General features: G+C 41.6%; 1 protein-coding gene across 2 annotated transcripts in view; it reads left to right on the forward strand.

The window, feature by feature from the left end:
- The window catches only part of Ap2b1 (adaptor related protein complex 2 subunit beta 1), a 106,213-nt gene that overhangs the window by 63,787 nt on the left and 24,895 nt on the right, over positions 1-17,531 (forward strand). Inside the window, exons 15-18 of one of the 2 annotated variants that reach the window (XM_029545575.1) lie at positions 949-990; positions 1,801-1,947; positions 4,127-4,272; positions 5,691-5,820. In XM_029545575.1, the coding sequence (XP_029401435.1) occupies positions 949-990; positions 1,801-1,947; positions 4,127-4,272; positions 5,691-5,820 (465 nt within the window). The remainder of the gene's footprint in view (positions 1-948; positions 991-1,800; positions 1,948-4,126; positions 4,273-5,690; positions 5,821-17,531) is intronic. The other variant, XM_029545576.1, reaches the window with a different exon arrangement.

Raw genomic sequence — 17,531 nt, forward strand, 5'->3', positions numbered from 1 at the left:
GTAGATATGGTGAGAGCTAGGGAGGACGCAAGTACAGGGCTGACTGCAGACATCACCCCACCAAGAAACCCTGCCTTTGTAACTAGTACCATGAGAGTGTGTGAATATGTGTGGGGGGTGGGGTATAGCCACCTAAAGCTAAACAGCTACAGTTTTTCTTCATTGGTCTTGTCTTGGAAAACAAGACTTCCTTCGGGGTGAATTGTGTCTGTTATCAGTCCCCGAGGGGAAAGAAAGAAGACTAAGAACCTGTGGAATTGTTTTCCTGACAACTAACAGTTGAATGCTCTTCTTTGACTCCTTTAAATGACTTGAGCCCTAAATAAATAACCACAGTGCTCTTCAGAGGCAGCAACTGTGGGAGGTTTGGCTCATGCATGCCACCTCTCTGTACTAGCTGTTTTCCCCAGGGAGTATTCTCCACTGAACTGGTAATTTTTGAAGCTAGAAGTTGCCACTCAATATTGGTTTGGTTTCCATCACTGAGGAAGGCAGCAGGTTTGTTAGGCTAAAGCATTTTTAGTCTTCCTTTGCTTTTTCCTCCCAACTTAAATTTCTTTGTAAAGGAAAAATGCTGCTGCCTGGGCATAGCACTTCATAGAGTATACAAACACTTACTGATTTTTAGTCAAATACAGTAAGATTGTCAGACTCTTATTTGGCTCTGTGCCAATGAATTGGGTAGACAAACAGGATTGGAAACATCACTATGATGTGCCAGCTCTGTTTTCCAACTTTTTGCAAAACTCTCCCACCCTTCCACTACCACCGCTCGGTTCCCAGGACATGTTTCTTGGCAATTTAGAAGCCCTTAGGCTTTGGGAGACAAGTCAAATGGCATGTATTTCCAATGACTTGGTAGAACAATTTACAGAATCTATATGGGCATCTAGTACTTAGCTAAATGAACTCTACCTCTCTCTCCTCTCTCTCCTTTCTCTCTTTCAGCTTGGCAGTGACCTTGGCGGGGGCATTGGAGGAAGTCCGGCAGTAAGTGCCATCTGTTTTTTTCACCATGGGAAGCTCTGCCCTGTTTGATGCTTTCCTTCACACGAGTTATCTAAGCCACCGCTGCTCTCCAGCACTGCACGCCACAAGCTTGGTAGCAGTGTGTGAGGGTAGAAAGTTCAGGGTTACTTGATATCTTGGGGTCACATACCACATGTGGTCTAGGGACATCTTTAGGGAATGATGCTGTGGTGCCTGTAGAGATCTTTGTGTTTCTGACATTAAAGAGCTGAAGAAAATGGAACCTCCAATCTTGACTACAGAATGCTTTTATGCCCTGGTGTCCAGAAAGACCTTGAGAGAGTTTGCTGGATGCACAGAGACACTTTTCTCATAGATGAGTTCCTATGAAGTGTGAATATCAGCTCCCTCATTAGAACTTCCTACTAGATGTTAATGCCCAAATGGGAAGTAAGACTTGGCCAAACCCAAGTGGAAGTGGAACTATTTAAGTTGGATGCTTCTCCCTCGTTCTATAGACACAAACTCCTCTTTTGTTAGGGTACCTGTAGGCCTTTTGCACAGAATCATGGAAGCTAAAATTGGAAACAAACCAGACAAAATCCTGGATCGCTGTGTTCTTGCATCCTACCTGTGCCTACAAAGCCTCTGAAGCACGTGTACGTTTACAGTGGTGGAAGAAAGCCATTGGGACATTGTGCTGATTTGATTCTCGAAAATCCTGTGACTGCAGTGTTTTCTAACTGCTTTACCAATGCTGTTAAAACAAAGGAACATTTTAAGGACAACTAATGTATTCTTTCTCATCTCTTTCTGTTTTTTTCCCCAAAGGTAGGACAGTCCTTCATCCCGTCATCAGTGCCTGCAACCTTCGCTCCTTCCCCTACTCCTGCTGTGGTCAGCAGTGGTCTGAATGACCTGTTTGAGCTTTCCACTGGGATAGGCATGGCACCTGGCGGATATGTGGCTCCTAAGGCGGTAAGTAGGTAGATGAGCAACACTTTTTCAGTGGACAAACCCTAGATAATTTCTAACGAGTTACTTCCACTAACACAGAAGGTCCATGAGGAAGATAAAGGGTAGCTTTGAACGTAACCATAGGAAACACCATTAACACCCCCCCCTTAAACATTTAGACTTAAAATTGGAAACATTAAATATTTGAGTTTGGGCCTCGTGTTTAGAGACATCCAGTTTGTCAGCATTAAAGTATAGCTAGTTAAAAAGCTGGTACATCATTTTATAGTAGTACACCAGAAAGGACACGCACAGTAGAGAAAGTGGCAGGTATCCCCCTCCTCATTGGAACTAGATAAAGATTCTAGAGTACAGTCTCTCAAATCTGACTTTCATAGGTTTTAGTACGCCTCATTTCCTTTGTAGACCAAGCTCCAACTCAAGGTCCTTTGCATCAGCTTACTAGGTGCTAGCATTATAGTGGTGTGCCACTGTTCTATACAGAGAATGACCTGTGACAGCCACCTATGAGTGATTGTTTTAATATATAGCAGGCAAAAGTGAAAGAACAGATCAGAGCTGTAGATAGACAGCAAAGTGTCATCAGATCAGGTACTCCCAAGGACCTTGTGGACACATCTGGGGTAGCCCAATTGGGAGAGCAACAAAAGAGTGCTCATGACAACAGAACTGATTGGAGATCTGAGGCTGGACTTCCTAACTGAGAGCACTCTAGGCAAGCAGAGAGTTTTCTCTGAATGAATTTCCCAAAGCAGATACTTTTAGCCAAAAGTAGACTGAGAACTGAGCCGTAGTGTTTAGGCACAGATTTGTAGCTTTCTTGTAAGATCCCCATGCTGGTATCCAGGGAGTGGGATTCTTCTAGTCTGTCTCTGTCTCTCTGTCTCTCTGTCTCTCTCTCTCATCCCTTCTTTATCCCTATCCTCTGTCCTGGGAGTCCATCTGGGCATACCTGATACCTCAGGCTAGCTCCCTTTCTGGGTCTGCCTGGCATCAGATTGGTGGTTGTCTCAGGCTCACTTATTTCAGAAATATCAGGGTACTAGTCATTCAGATGTTGATAGGTCAGAACACTAACCTCTCTCTTCTCTGCCACCTACTGATGCACATGTGACTCCGCATCAATTGCCTCACAGGCAGGCCGGGATGGTTTTCTAAGGGTCTCTTATAGGGTAACTTTGCAATTGACTTCATTATTTCACATTTAAAATGGACATTACCAATCTGCCCTCTGAAAAAGTGGTTGTCAGGTTGCTGCCCCCAAACCATAAAAAATACCAAGTCTCAGCCGGGCGTGGTGGCGCACGCCTTTAATCCCAGCACTCGGGAGGCAGAGGCAGGCGGATTTCTGAGTTCGAGGCCAACCTGGTCTACAAAGTGAGGTCCAGGACAGCCAGGGAAACCCTGTCTTGAAAAAAAAAAAAAAAAAAAAAAAAAAAAAAAAAAAAGAACACCAAGTCTCCCAGATTCTAACTTAACTCCAGGCATCACTGGGTATTTGGGTTTTTTGTTTGTTTTAGTTTGCTTTTTGACTCTCCTAAGTAAAAAGCAATATCTTATGTTTCTGTTTTTTCATTTCAGTGTGACTGAGTAAATCATGATTATTCACTATTCATAAAGTTTTTAGCTAAGTTTATAATGGCTCACAAATTTGATTCTTTTTTTAAATAGCATGAATCAAGGATATCACAGATCCTGGGGACAAGGATACATAATAATATATTTTTTAAAAAGCATTCAGATTATATAATGTAACATGGTTCTTGCCATTAATAGGATGTTGGGAATGTTAGAAATGTCTTGAAAGATTGTAGACACGCAGTTTGCATTAGTAGATTCCACTTCTTCCATTTAAGCCTAACAGAAACATGGTACTCATCAGAATGTCTTTTTCTTGTATAAGCATTTGGCAACAGTACTTAAAACAGTAAAATGACCAAGTTGAACAGAAGATAGAAAAGAACCCAGTTGTTCATAGACTTTTATTTTAAATTGGTTTTTAAATAATTGATCATGATCTCAAAATTAAAAAATACTTTATTCAGACCTTTTCACATGGACTTAGTAGTTGTGCAAAAATCACCATAATTTTCTGAAGAGATGTGAATTCCTCTTTACATGCTGGGAAAGAACACCAGGGTAAATCATCTCTCCTGGGCTTTGTGCTGTGTCTCATCAGGTCTGGCTACCTGCGGTAAAGGCTAAAGGCTTGGAGATTTCGGGGACGTTTACTCACCGCCAAGGGCACATCTATATGGAAATGAACTTCACCAACAAAGCTCTGCAGCATATGACAGACTTTGCCATCCAGTTTAACAAGAATAGGTAAGAAGCAACATGGTGGGTTTGATGTTGAACAGTTGTGTGTCTCGTAATGAATGTGCTCCAATCAACTCAGGGTAAACACTCAAGCTGGCGAGTCCTGAGTGTAGAGTAAGCTTGGCTCTTGTAAGTCTGTTCAGCTGTCAGCTTTGACTCTGGAGAACAGGGCAAAGTTATGGACTTGAGTTATGCTCAGTGGAAAAGCATTCACTTAGCATACACAAGCCTTGGGCTAGATTTCCAACATGACAGACAGACAGACACAGAGACACACACAAAAACGGGAGAAAAGAGAGAAAGGCAAAATGGTTTTTGTTATTATTGTTTGGTGATTTCAGGACAGGATTTCCATCCTGGCTGTCCTGGAATTCGCTCTGTAAACCAGGCTGGCCTCCAACTCAGAGATCCACCTGCCTCTGTCTCCCTATGGCTGGGATTAAAGGCGTGTGCCACCATGCCCAGCCAGTAATAGATTTTGAAAATCAATCTTGCAGTCAAGTAGGGGCATCATAGCACATGCCTGTAATCCCTGTATTCATGGGAAGAGGCAGGAGAATCAGGAGTTCAAGATAATCCTTGACTACACACTAAATTCAAAGCCAGTCTCTGGCTTACATGAAACCTTGTCTAACAAAACAAAACCAAAAACAAACAAACAAAAAAAAACCAAAACACTATTCGGTTAATAGGCTAATAAACTGACTGAACATACAGTTCTCCAAAGATGAAACAGAGACAAAAACAGAAATATTCATTGGGGACAAGTAAATACTCATTGCATGAGGTTGTCTCATGCAATCAGAATGGCTATCCTATCGAGACAAATACTGGCAAAGAAAAAGGTGCCTTCTTCACTGCGCTGTGGGAGTGGAAACTCATCCATCTGGAAGAATGAAAACAATAAACTGTTACCTTTATACTGACCACATAGGTTAGGAAGCTAGTGATATAACATTAACTTTTCATACTTTTGTTTACAAAGTGAACATTCCTTGTCATTCTCCTGTCATAGACTCACAGACAAGAGGGAGATTCTTAAATCTTTTTTCAAAGGATTATTTACAGAAAAAAAAGTATATATATATATATATATATATATATATATATATATATATATATATGAATGAGAGATACTCATTGAATCTGTCCCTCCAGCAGTATGATACACAGAAGAATCTCTCAAAATCCTAGCATCAGCAATAGTTGCTGCCTATAAACACCTTCTCCCTCTTCTAATCCACGTAATGGAAGCAATCAGAAGTTCTGGCATAGATGGTGTTGGAGCAGGTCAGTACTCATACTGCTTCCTGCTGTTCCTTCCATTTAGTTGTCGGTAAGTTACTTCACTGTGGTAGAAGCCATGCAAACTCAGAGGTGTGTGACTCCTGACGAGTGTCTGGGTGTTCTTCCTCTCTCTCTAGCTTTGGTGTTATCCCAAGCACTCCCTTGGCCATACATACTCCACTGATGCCAAACCAGAGCATTGATGTCTCTCTGCCTCTTAACACCTTGGGCCCAGTCATGAAGATGGAACCCCTGAATAACTTGCAGGTCAGTTTTCTTCACTTGGAGAGTGTTTATTAATGCATTGCTGATTTCTCCCTATGTGTAAAGTGATCCGTCTGCAGTAGCTCCTTTTCCATTGCTATAACACAATACCCACGTAAAGAGGCTTATTTAGCTTATAGTTTGGGATGTTATGTGTACGTGTGTGGTGTCAACATTTAATCACTCTGATGAGGATGCTTTGGCTTCCTTGTATCATGTGTAGGATTGTGGTAGATGATCTGTGACAGGGAAAGACCATAATGGCAACATTGGGGAACGGTGAGGCAGGAGCAGTGATTCTTTTAAATAAAAACTTCTAAGACAGGCTCACGTAAGAACTACTGTATGTCAACAAAAGGCCAGCATTCCCAGTGACCTTACCACTTCCCACCAGGCCACACCCCCTTCTCAACTTCAGCATGCTAAGGACACCTACCCCACCCACACTCACACACACAATCAGTACATGAAACCTCTATGGAAAAACCTCTTTTCTTGTGATAAAGTTGGTAACAAAATAGTTTGAAATAACTGTGATGAAGAGTTTTTAATTTGGTTTTAATTTTAAAAAAACAAAACAACCAAAAAAAAAAAAAGCTGTGCAGTTACTTAGAAAATTACTTGCTTAATAAACATTTTAAAGCTTATTGTTTTTTTGAGATGATCATATTTAACCTAACTTGGCATCTCCCCCAAGTAGCTGAGAATAACTTTGAACTTCTGACCCTCCAGGCCCTACCCCCTCTCAATGTAGGAATATAGGCATGCACTGCAATGCCTGGTTTAAGACTTAGAGCTGAAGAAACTGAGTGGTTAAGAGCACTGGCTGCATTTGACAGAGGTCCAGGACTCAGTTCTCAGCACCCACATAGCAGCTTACAGATCTCTGTAACTCCAGTTCCAGTGGGTCAGACACCACTGTCTGCTGGCTTCTGTAGGCACTGCACACTTGGTACACATACATAAATGCATGCAGGCAAATGCTCATACACATAGACTCCCAGCTTGCACTTGGTCAAAATGTGAAACTAAGAACAGAGAGAAGAGGTAAGGTTTAGCAGAGGGTTATTATCCCCTGCCTAGAAATGGAAATGATAGAATAGCTTGAATGAGACCGTGAAATATATTTAATATGGTGAAACAGAAATATTAACCATGTGCTTTCCAGTCTAGAAAACCAGACCACATTGCTAGAGATACCAACAGGAGATATGACTGCTGATAAAACAAGATACTGTGTCGAACTTAGAACTGAACATTTTTCAGTACTCTAGATACCAACACAATTGTCTGCCACTTCACTGACTACCTTGTTGCCACAGTGGTTAATTGCTGCTTTTCTTAGCACTGAATAAGAATTTTTTAGACAAGTGAGTCAGAGTGTAACTTGGCTGGGACTAGAAAGAGAAGTCTAGGGTTACTCCGTAGATAGAACTGGCTGTTTCTGCGAGGAAAGTCCTATGCTGAGGAGCGTTTCCAGCTCACAGCTTTCAAGAAGCTAACCCAGATCTGCAGCTGTTCTCTTTTCCTGGAGGCTGACCTCCCATTGGCCCGTTCAGCCCCGAGCATGGTGTCTGCGACGGTTGGCATGCATGCATGAATGCTTTCCTGCAGAAGTAGGAAGGATATTTGGGTCACAGAAACTAGGACAAGTTTTCAGTTCTTAAAACAAAACAAAAGACTGTTAGTTTACTTTCCTGTCTGCATTTCTAATTTACTGAATCCCAGAGGGGGACCCTCCTAAAAGAAGGTGGATCTTATTCTAAAGATCTCCCTTGAAGATACTGATATACAATATTGGGACTAATAAGTTAGTTTTCTCACGTGTGCTGTTGTAAAAAATCAGTCTGTAGGGGCTGGAGAGATGGCTCAGCGGTTAAGAGCACTGACTGTTCTTCCAGAGAACCAGATTCAATTCCTAGCACCCACATGGCAGCTCACAACCATCTGTAACTCAAGTTCCAGGGGAATTTGACACCTTCATGCCAATACACATAAAATAAAATTAAATGCATTTTTTTGTTTTGTTTTGTTTTTTAAGAAATAGCCTGTAAAACTTTGAGTCTGAAGAGATTGGGACTATCACTTGCCTAGCAAGCACAGCCTACCCCCACCCCTAATTCCATTTATAGTCAAACTACTGATTCTTCAAGTTTTCCTCTTGGGCTCTTTTCTCTCAGGAATAGCATAATCGTGACTTTCTTATTAATTGGCATTTCTCAGTGGTAAAGATAAACAAAACCTTAAAAAAAGAAAAGCTTTTATCCTTTTGAACACTGAATGTCTGCTGGGAGAAGGAAGCAAACAAATAGCTGAGGTGCGAGGAGGACCGCAGAGCTTAGAGCTCCCATTCCTCCCCTGTCCCCATGGGGACAAAAGTCAGAATTGAACTCAGACTAGATAGCCCAAATATAATATAATGCAGCTACAAAAGTTTTCATTAAAATGCATAGTAAACTGTCCTTTGTTACAGTATAAAATAGTATAAGCTAAAAATACACCACCGCCGGGCGTGGTGGCGCACGCCTTTAATCCCAGCACTTGGGAGGCAGAAGCAGGTGGATTTCTGAGTTCGAGGCCAGCTTGGTCTACAGCCAGGACAGCTAAGGCTACACAGAGAAACCCTGTCTCGAAAAAAGCCAAAAAAAAAAAAAAAAAAAAACCACCACCACTCCTTCACATGTCTTTGAGTATGGTGGGTCCATATATGCATACATGTGTGCACGTGGATACGGAGGCCAGTTGGTTAGCATCTGTCCACCTTATCTTTTGAGATAGGATCTTACCTGGAATTTGTTAATTCAGCTGGTTTTGTAGAGTAATGAGCTCCAGGTATCTCTCTTCTTAACTTTCAAAGTGCTGGAGTTATAGATACATACCACCATAACTGGCGTTTTTATGTAGCTGCTAAGACTCAAACTCAGGAACTCATCCACATCAGGCACTTTACTAACTGAGCAATCTCCTAGACCTGCTGCTGTTCCTCTGTGTGTGTTGGCCAGAGGTCCACCCCTGGTGTCCTTCCTCAAAAGCCTACCTTTTTTTAGAAGATGGTCTCTTACTGGCCTGGAGGTCACTAAGCAGATTAAGTTAGGTGACCAGCGAGCCCTAGGGATCTGCCTCTCTTTGCCTGTCTCCCCACTGCTGGTATTAAAAGCGTTTTCCACCATTTTTGTTTTTGTTTTAAATAAAGCAAGACTTTATTGACTGAGCTATCTCTCCAGCCCCAGTTTTCTTAAAATAGAAAGCAGATTATGCTGCAGTTACAGGAATGAAATCTCTAGTAGAGATCTGAACCTAGAATGGTGTTACTGCCCTTCCACTGTTGATCTGAGAAGCTTTTGGGAGGCTGCGGATACAGCTTAATGGCAACAGTGCTTGCCTGCAGTGTGTAGAGGTCTAGGTTTGACCCACAGCAACACACACATACCAGCTTAAAAGTCCAGCTTGTACGTAGCATACAGAATAAAATTTGCTGCATTGTGGAATTCTTTTGAGTTTATTCATATTAGATAATTACATTACTAAAAAGGGAAAATTATTCCCTGTATTTAAATAAAACAAAACCTTAACAAGGATCTAAATAAATTTTCTCTAAATGTGTTTAATTGACTCCAGTGTCATTGTTTTTCATTTCACATTGTTAGTTGCTTAGAAACATTTTCTCAGAATACTCACTGGCAAGTAACTGCTTCAAGTCAGAGCCTGCGCAGAGACAGTTGGGTTACAACATGCTCATGGGTTCCCATAGCAGCATGCTTCCTTTTTCTCTGTTCTATACATGAGACTATTGATAACATCATCCTTCCAGGATGCTTTTTACCAGAGATTTATAAGTATAGTACAGAGTCATCTGGGGTTGGGCATGATGTCTATAATCCCAGCTCTGGTGAGAGAGTTAGGCAAAAGGATTGCAGCAAGTGTAAGACTAGCCTTGCCTACGTAGTGAGCTTCAGATTAGCTTGGGCCAAAGTGGTTGAATCCTACAGGAAAAACTCAGATCTGGCCTTCTCTTAGAGAGGGTAATTGCTATTTCTTTAAGATTCTTTGCCGTGTTGTTTGTTGTGTTTGGGGAGTGATCAAACTGAGAATTTGTACCATGCTAAGGCAGTGCTAGTGCTGTAGGACAGAGTCACATCCCCAACCCTCTTCAGTTGTGCTGTTATAATATCGTAGCCATTAGCCTACATGTGGTTGTATAAACTGGGATTAAAATTAGGTAAACATTTCCATTTCTCTACTACATGCAAAACCGCGTGTGGCTAATAGTTGCTGGGCTGGGTGGTGCTCTAGAGTGTCTCTACAACCTCCTGCACACTCCATCCTCTGTCTCACACTCATGTGACCTGGAGCACAGAGAGCAGCTGGAATCAGTGAGCTGATACTTTTCTCAAATTTGGAAAAGTTCTGTCTTACTCTACTTATTCCCTGCCCTGTTATGGCTTTTCTCTCCTAGAACTCTAATTATGCCTTTGAAATCATCTCTCAGGTCATTGAGGCGGTTGTTGCAGGAAGGGCTTGGTTTTCTTTTTCTGTTCTTAAAAATCAGATGATTTCTATGGACTTTTTAAAAAACTATGTCCTTGGGCTGGTGAGATGGCTCAGTGGGTAAGAGCACCCGACTGCTCTTCCGAAGGTCCAGAGTTCAAATCCCAGCAACCACATGGTGGCTCACAACCACCCGTAACGAGATCTGACACCCTCTTCTGGAGTGTCTGAAGACAGCTACAGTGTACTTACATATAATAAATAAATAAATCTTTAAAAAAAAAAACAAAACTATGTCCTTTTTCTTGAACTTCTTGAGTCTTTGTTGAAAGTCCTTACATAAACTGAGAGTACTGTAAAGACTCTGCAAGCCATTTGGAAGCTGGGAACTTGGGAAAGGTGAGCGAGAGAGAGTAAGAGTCTTAGCATTCAGTCTGTGTAAGGTCACTGAACCTACCAACCCTCAACTGCCTTATCCTCTTTGAAGGAATTAATCTTCCGTTTTACACAGAGGTAACATCTACCAGTATGGAAAGGAATGGAAATCTAGGCCTATTGATAGCATCTTAATCCTTTTTTGTTGTTGTTTGGTTTGAGGGGTTTTGTTTTTTGGGTTGGGTTGGTTTGGTTTTTTGTTTTGGTTAGGTTCTGTTTTGTTGTTGGTTTGGTTTGGTTTTTTGTTTGTTGTTGTTGTTGTTGTTGTTGTTTGAGGCAGGGTCTCTCTGTATAGCCCTGGCTGTCCTGGAACTGACTCTAGACCAGGCTGACCTCGAACTCAGAGATCCCCTACCTCTGCCTCTGTTGGGATTGAAGGCATGCACCACTTCTGCCCAGCATCCTCTTTTCTTTACTTAATAGAGCTTTGCTGTGGGTTGAACTCAGAGCCTTACTGGCCAGGCAGACTGCATTCCCACCCTCTCCATCCTCATCTCCTCTTTTAAATGGCCATACAAGCCCAGGGTGCTGCAAGTCCTAAGCATTTAGGAATCCTATGGTATTTCCACCAATCTGTGTATTTTCCATTAAGATTTTACTACTCTTATGTTTTCCCTTCCTTTGTGGATCTATGACTATAAAATGTTTTATTATCCTTTAGTTATAGCAGTGTTGATGTGTTTCAGACTGGCTTCTAGTTATGTAGCTGAAGATGACCTTGAACATCTGAATTTACAGGCTGATGCTACCACTTCTTTGTGTGGTGCTGGGAATTGAATCCAGGGCTTTGTGAATCCAAGGCAAACACTCTGCCCACTCAACCACATCCTCAGCCTTAATGTAGTTTATATTTCTGTCTTTGCTTCAAAGACTGATTACACCTTCTTAAAAATTCTTTGTGAGCCAGCAAGATGGTTCAGCCAGTAAAGGTACTTGAAGCCTCCAGATAAACCTAAGCTTGGTCCTGGAACCCACCAAATGGAGAAGAGAACAAACTCCTGCCAGTGCCTCTGCCCTCCACACATACACTGTGGTACACGGGCATAAACACACACACACGCAAAGACAAATAAGGAAGTGAAATGTTTTAAGTTCTTGTTTTCCTTCTATATAGACTCACCTTTGAGACAAATCTGTGGCTAAAGAACTAATCAGAAAGTTTCTGTTTACAGTTTTATCTTTTTACCTGTTGTCTCTTAATCTTAAACTGTTAGATAAGAGGCTAAAGGCATTGATTAGGGGAAGAAATGAATGTGTGTCTCTTGATTCTTTTTCCTTGCGTGTCCTAAAATAAGACAGCATCCATTACTTGTGATGAGGGAAGAAAGTATGGAACACAAGCTGCAGAGGACACCACTTCTGACCCTTGTCTTTAAGACTTTATCAGGTTTTTATTACTATATTGTCCTAAGAGAATTTGTCCCTTGTTACTCCTACATTGTAGTTGCAGCTTCTAAGACATCAGTTGCAGTGGTGCCTGTCCCTGGTATTTCTTGTCTTCCATCTGTCCGTTCATATTCAGAGAGCCCACAGCTGTAGCTGTTGTACCAGAAAGACTGGTGGGTGCTTCTAAGTGAAAGGCCTTTGCAGCAGATTGCCTTGGATGAAGCAGGCCACCTTGACATTTTCAGCTTTTTTCCCACCGATACACAGTGCAAACAAGTTCAGAGTTAAAGCTTTGTTGACTTTTCATGATCAATAGTTGGGGACTCCATGCAGCCTTCATGGGTGCTGCTTATTCCATGTACTTAGGAGTGGCTAGCATAGGCACAGTGCATACGCCCTGGTCACATAAATAGATGCAAGGCTATATACCCTCAAACAGCTCTAACAAGTCTCAGAAGCATCATGTAAGGAAATGGGGTCTTAATTATGAAAAATTGAAAATACTTTCCTAACCAATAATAGATTATTTCTGTGGCTAATTCAGTACATTTTTTTTCTGTCACATCAGGACTATACACGTGTTCTTCAGTTTCATCAGAGAAATTTGGTGTCTTGACAGGATAACTGAGCTTCAGATTAAAGATGGACTTTAGTGCTGTAATGCCTGCCTGATGCACATGGACTCTGAGCTTGATCCCTAGCATCTATACTCTCTTCCCTCAGAGAAGATAAACAGTCAACAGTCCTGGTTTGGTTTGGTTTGGTTTGGTTTTGTTTCCTAACCAATACCCTACCACTAGATTGTTGTGAGAACATGTCTGTAGTTAGAATTTCAACGGGTGTTATAAAATACCATAATGAAAAGCAACTTGGGGAAGAAAGGATTGATTTCAGCCTGTCATTCCATAGCATAGTCCATCACTGGAACTTGGAGGCAGGAACTGATGGAGAGGCCATGGAGGGTGCTGCTTATTTGCTTGTTCCTCATGGCTTGCTAAGCCTGCTTTCTTATAGTAACCCAGAACAACAGCATAGAGGTGGCACTGCCCACCGTGAGCTATAATCTCCTGTATCAATTATTAGTCAAGAAAATGCACCACAGGCTTGCCCATAAACCACTCTGGTGGAAACGTTTTCTCAATTGAGTTTCTTTTTTTCCAGAATGACTCTAGCTGTGTTAAGTTGACATAAGACTAAGCAGCACAGGGAAAATAAGGTTTATTATGGCTTACAGTTCCTTATCACAGTTTGTCATTGAAAGAAGTCAGAGCAGAACCTAGAGGTGGGAACTAAAGCAGAAGCCCATGGTGGAAGGCTGCCGACTGGCTTCTTCCCTCATGCCTCGCTCCACTTGCTCAGCCTACTTTCTTTGCCGCCACCACTTTCTCCTCCTCTTTTTCCCCACCCCCTCTCCCTCTCCTTCCTTCTTTTCTTTTCTTTTCTTTTCTTTTCTTTTCTTTTCTTTTCTTTTCTTTTCTTTTCTTTTCTTTTTTCTTTTCCCCTCCCTTGAGACAGAGTCTCACTATATAGCCCTGGTTGTCTTAGAACTCCCTAGTAGACAAGCAGCATCGGATTCATAGAGATCCTCCTGCACTGCCTCCCAAGTACTGGGATTAAAGGTGTGCACCACCACCACCTCTGGCCTATTAGCCTGATTTCTTATATCCCCAGGACCACCTACCCAGGGATGACATAACCCATAAGGGTTCTCCCACTTCAATCACTAATTAAGAAAATGCCCCCACTGGCCTACCCACAGGCCACTCTTTTGGAGGCATGTTCTTAACTTCTTATCTCTCTTCTCAGATATGTATAGATTTGTGTCAGATTGACAAAACCCAAGCAGCACATATGTTACAGCAGTTGCCCCCTGAATGACTACATGTGAGCAATAGGCAGTAACACTATATTCTCATGCGTCTAGGCGCTCTGCTAGATTAGAAATCTGCCAGCAGTGTTGGGAGACAGTTGTTGCTGAATACAGAGCTCAGTTCTCAGAACACCAAGCTCGCACAATGAGGAAGCTCCTTGTGAGGCTGTTGTTCATGGGGACAGAGCCCATGCTAAGACCTGGAGCAAAGGATAAGGAATTCTTTTTCAAAATTTAAAATATCTACATGAGTAGAAATCTGTAGTAGACTTTTGTTTGTTATAATCATACCATCTTCCATCATAATTATAAATTACGAGTGACTAATAGAAAGTGAAATCCAATTGAATCGTCTCATTTGTTGCATGGTTGAAAATAGCTTTAACTATACGATCTTTATGCATCTAGAGAACTTTGAAGTTTCAGTACAAAGCAGGTAACCTCTTTATAGTCCCTCTGTTCTTGTTATTCTGAACAATCTTCACTCACACAAAGCTTTAATGTACATTAGAGGTTCGAGTTCAGGAGAACATTGGGATTTTCCTGAGCGGGACTAAAAGTCTGTTAGAGTCAGAGTCGCATGCACACTTGGACTTACTTACTCCACTCTCTTATGTTTTGCATTATGTTTTATAAGATAAGATTTTTTTTTTTTTACTTTTTAAATGCATGGGTTATGCAGGCTTCATAATATGAAAATCATTATATATTGAGATAAAACTTGAGGGCTTGGGGTATGCCTATTGATATAACTCTGCCTGTCTCGTTTGAGACATGGGGATAAATTTCCACCCCCTAAAAACAAAAACAAAACATACACATAGAACAAGTAGAAGATGCTTAGAAAAGCCCTATGAACCCACATGTTTAGAAACTGTACAGTTGTGCGGCTCAGACTGTATCTCAGTAGCAGAGCTCTTGTCTAACACGCACAAAACCCAGGTTCCTTTCATAGTGAGAATATAACATCTTAGAGTTAGAGGAATAGCCTTTACTCTTTTCTATTTCAAAGCTTGTCTGTTTCTGGTAGAATTCATACTGTACTGGCAATGGTGAGTGTCTGCAGATTCATACATCAGTGTTTACTATCCTAAAATGTTCTGCTTCTGTCTTTGTGAAATTCTATATAAAGATAGTTGGGTTTTTGTTTGTTTGAAATATATCTTCCTTTAGCATCTCTGTAGGTACCAACTGTAGATTTTATAGAGTAAGTTTCTTTCTAAATCAAGGTACACGGAGTGAAAATCATGGGGGCATGTAATGAAAATATGCCTAGTCTGAACTCGTTTTTACTTTTATTTATGTTTTCGTATTGTTTTGAGATAAATTCTCTATGTTGCTCCCAGTCCTACCTGAGTGTCCTGAGTAGCTTGGGGTTACAGTTGTACATCACTGCACCTGCCTTCGTTGCCCCTCTTGTTCCATTTCAGGAAAGCCTGGTTTAAGAGAAAGTGTTGATAAAGTTAGTCGTCAGTCTTAGAATTTTAAGAAGAAAACCTAGTTAGAACTGTAGCTGGTGTTGTTGAAACTTCTGAGTAGTTTATTTTAGGTATATTTAAGCACAGCACAATTTGGTGAAAACTTTACTAGTAATAACTCAATCCCATGTGCACAATTAAGCATACATAAGTTTTGAGGAACAAAGTGAGCTAAATAAAGATCAGATAGGACTACACCAAAACCATGTGTGACATTTTCTATAGATTGACTGAGAAAAAAAAGCTCCTGGTAAGGGTTGAGGAGGATCTAATATGGCCACACAGATAGCACAAAGGTCACCAGGCTATTAACTCTGTTGGTTCTCAGCCTTCTGGGTGGACAGCAGGTTATGCATTCCTCCCTTTGAAGGAACGGGTATGTTTAACATTCCTGGTTCTCCTGGTGCTTATCTGTGAGCACAGGAACCTTTTTGCCTTCTACAGTATGAATGTGCAGTGCATGTGGAGAGATCTGAAAACAATTTGCACAAGTTGGTTATCTCCTTTTACCACGTGGGTCTGGAGACTTAACTCAGGTTGTGTATGGCAGGTGTCCTTAATCTGCACCATCTGCTAGCCCCTGTTTTAAAGTTTAACAGCAGCTGGAGGTGTGGCTTATTGGTAACATGAATAAAACCCCTGGGTTCAACACTAAGCTCTCAGCAGGCAGCAGGCAGCAGGCAGCAGACAGGAGGTTCCCTTCCTTCATCCCTGAGCATTGGTGTTGTGATAGTTAAGATGTGATAGCTACAGTCTCTCGGTGCTGCCAAGGTATGGATAGCTGTCATTGAAAGGAGAGAGTGATGTCCAAGGTGTGTGTGTTTGTTGTATAGGGTTTGCAGAACTGCTAAGGTAAGAGGTTAGCATTTAGAGGGTTGGAGAGATGGCACAGTACTTAAAAGCACTAGTGGCTCTTGCAAAGGACCTGGATTCAGTTCTCAACCCCCACTGGAAGCTCAACAACAGTCTGTAACCCAGTTCCAGGGAATCTGATGCCCTCTTTTGGCCTCTGTGATCACCATGCACCCATGTGGTACATGCAAAACACACACACACACACACACACACACAGAATAAAAATAAACCATATTAAGTTTAGCATATGGAGAAATGACCTGTCTTTAGACTAAAAGGCCTGTGAAATTACTGATGGCTATTTTTGGCCATCAATACTATAATGGCCAAATGATACTATATAAAGGAATTTTATTAAAGGCTAACTAGAGGAAGAAAAAAGTGAGTGTTTGTAATGAAGGTGTCTGGAGAGTCACTGGGTTGGTCAGTGTAGTAGTTCACTTGTTAGTCATATTTTGGCAGAAAGAGGTCACATAAATTCCTAATTTATTTTCCTTCCATAAATGAGGACATGGGGCTGAATATATAGCTCAGTGGTGGAACACAGGCCGAGTTTAATCTGCGGAACCACTCTGAGGACTGGAGAGGGAAGGAAGCTGCTTGGAGCAAGAACAGAGACATATATCTTGACATTTTTTCCTCTTGACTTGAAGCTCCTTGTAAGGCATGCAGCTCGTAGGACTGAGCCTGCCATGGTGAACCTTGCCTGTCTGTTGTTAAACCACAAACCCTCTCTCTTTAAGCTCACAGTTCCAGTCTGAAAGAATGTACATTTATAATTGTCTGTGCTGAGAAGCTGACGTATATATCCTAACTCGTCCTTCTCTCCTTTTACTCATTAACTCCATCTGTTCTTCTGCCCCTTCCCCTACTGCAGGGATGCCAGTAGGTCCACTGCTACTCTGAAGCCTTTAAATTGGACATTTTCTTGTTTAGAGTGTGCCTTCCCAACTTCTATCTGCATGGTTTATTTGCTTCATTCAGGCCTCTGCCAGAAATAGATTCTTTTAAGTAAGGTCTCACTGTACCCCTTCCCCAGTCCCATGACCTTTTTCTTCCTATGCTACTTACCACATTTAATTTAATTTAATTTAATTTATTTACATTTCAAATGCTGTCCCGAAAGTTCCCTATTACCAGCCTACCCACCCACTCCCACTATTTGGCCCTGACCTTCCCCTGTGCTGGGTCATATAAAGTTT

This window comes from Mus pahari, chromosome 14 (genome assembly GCF_900095145.1).
Source record: "Mus pahari chromosome 14, PAHARI_EIJ_v1.1, whole genome shotgun sequence".
Lineage (NCBI taxonomy): Eukaryota > Metazoa > Chordata > Mammalia > Rodentia > Muridae > Mus > Mus pahari.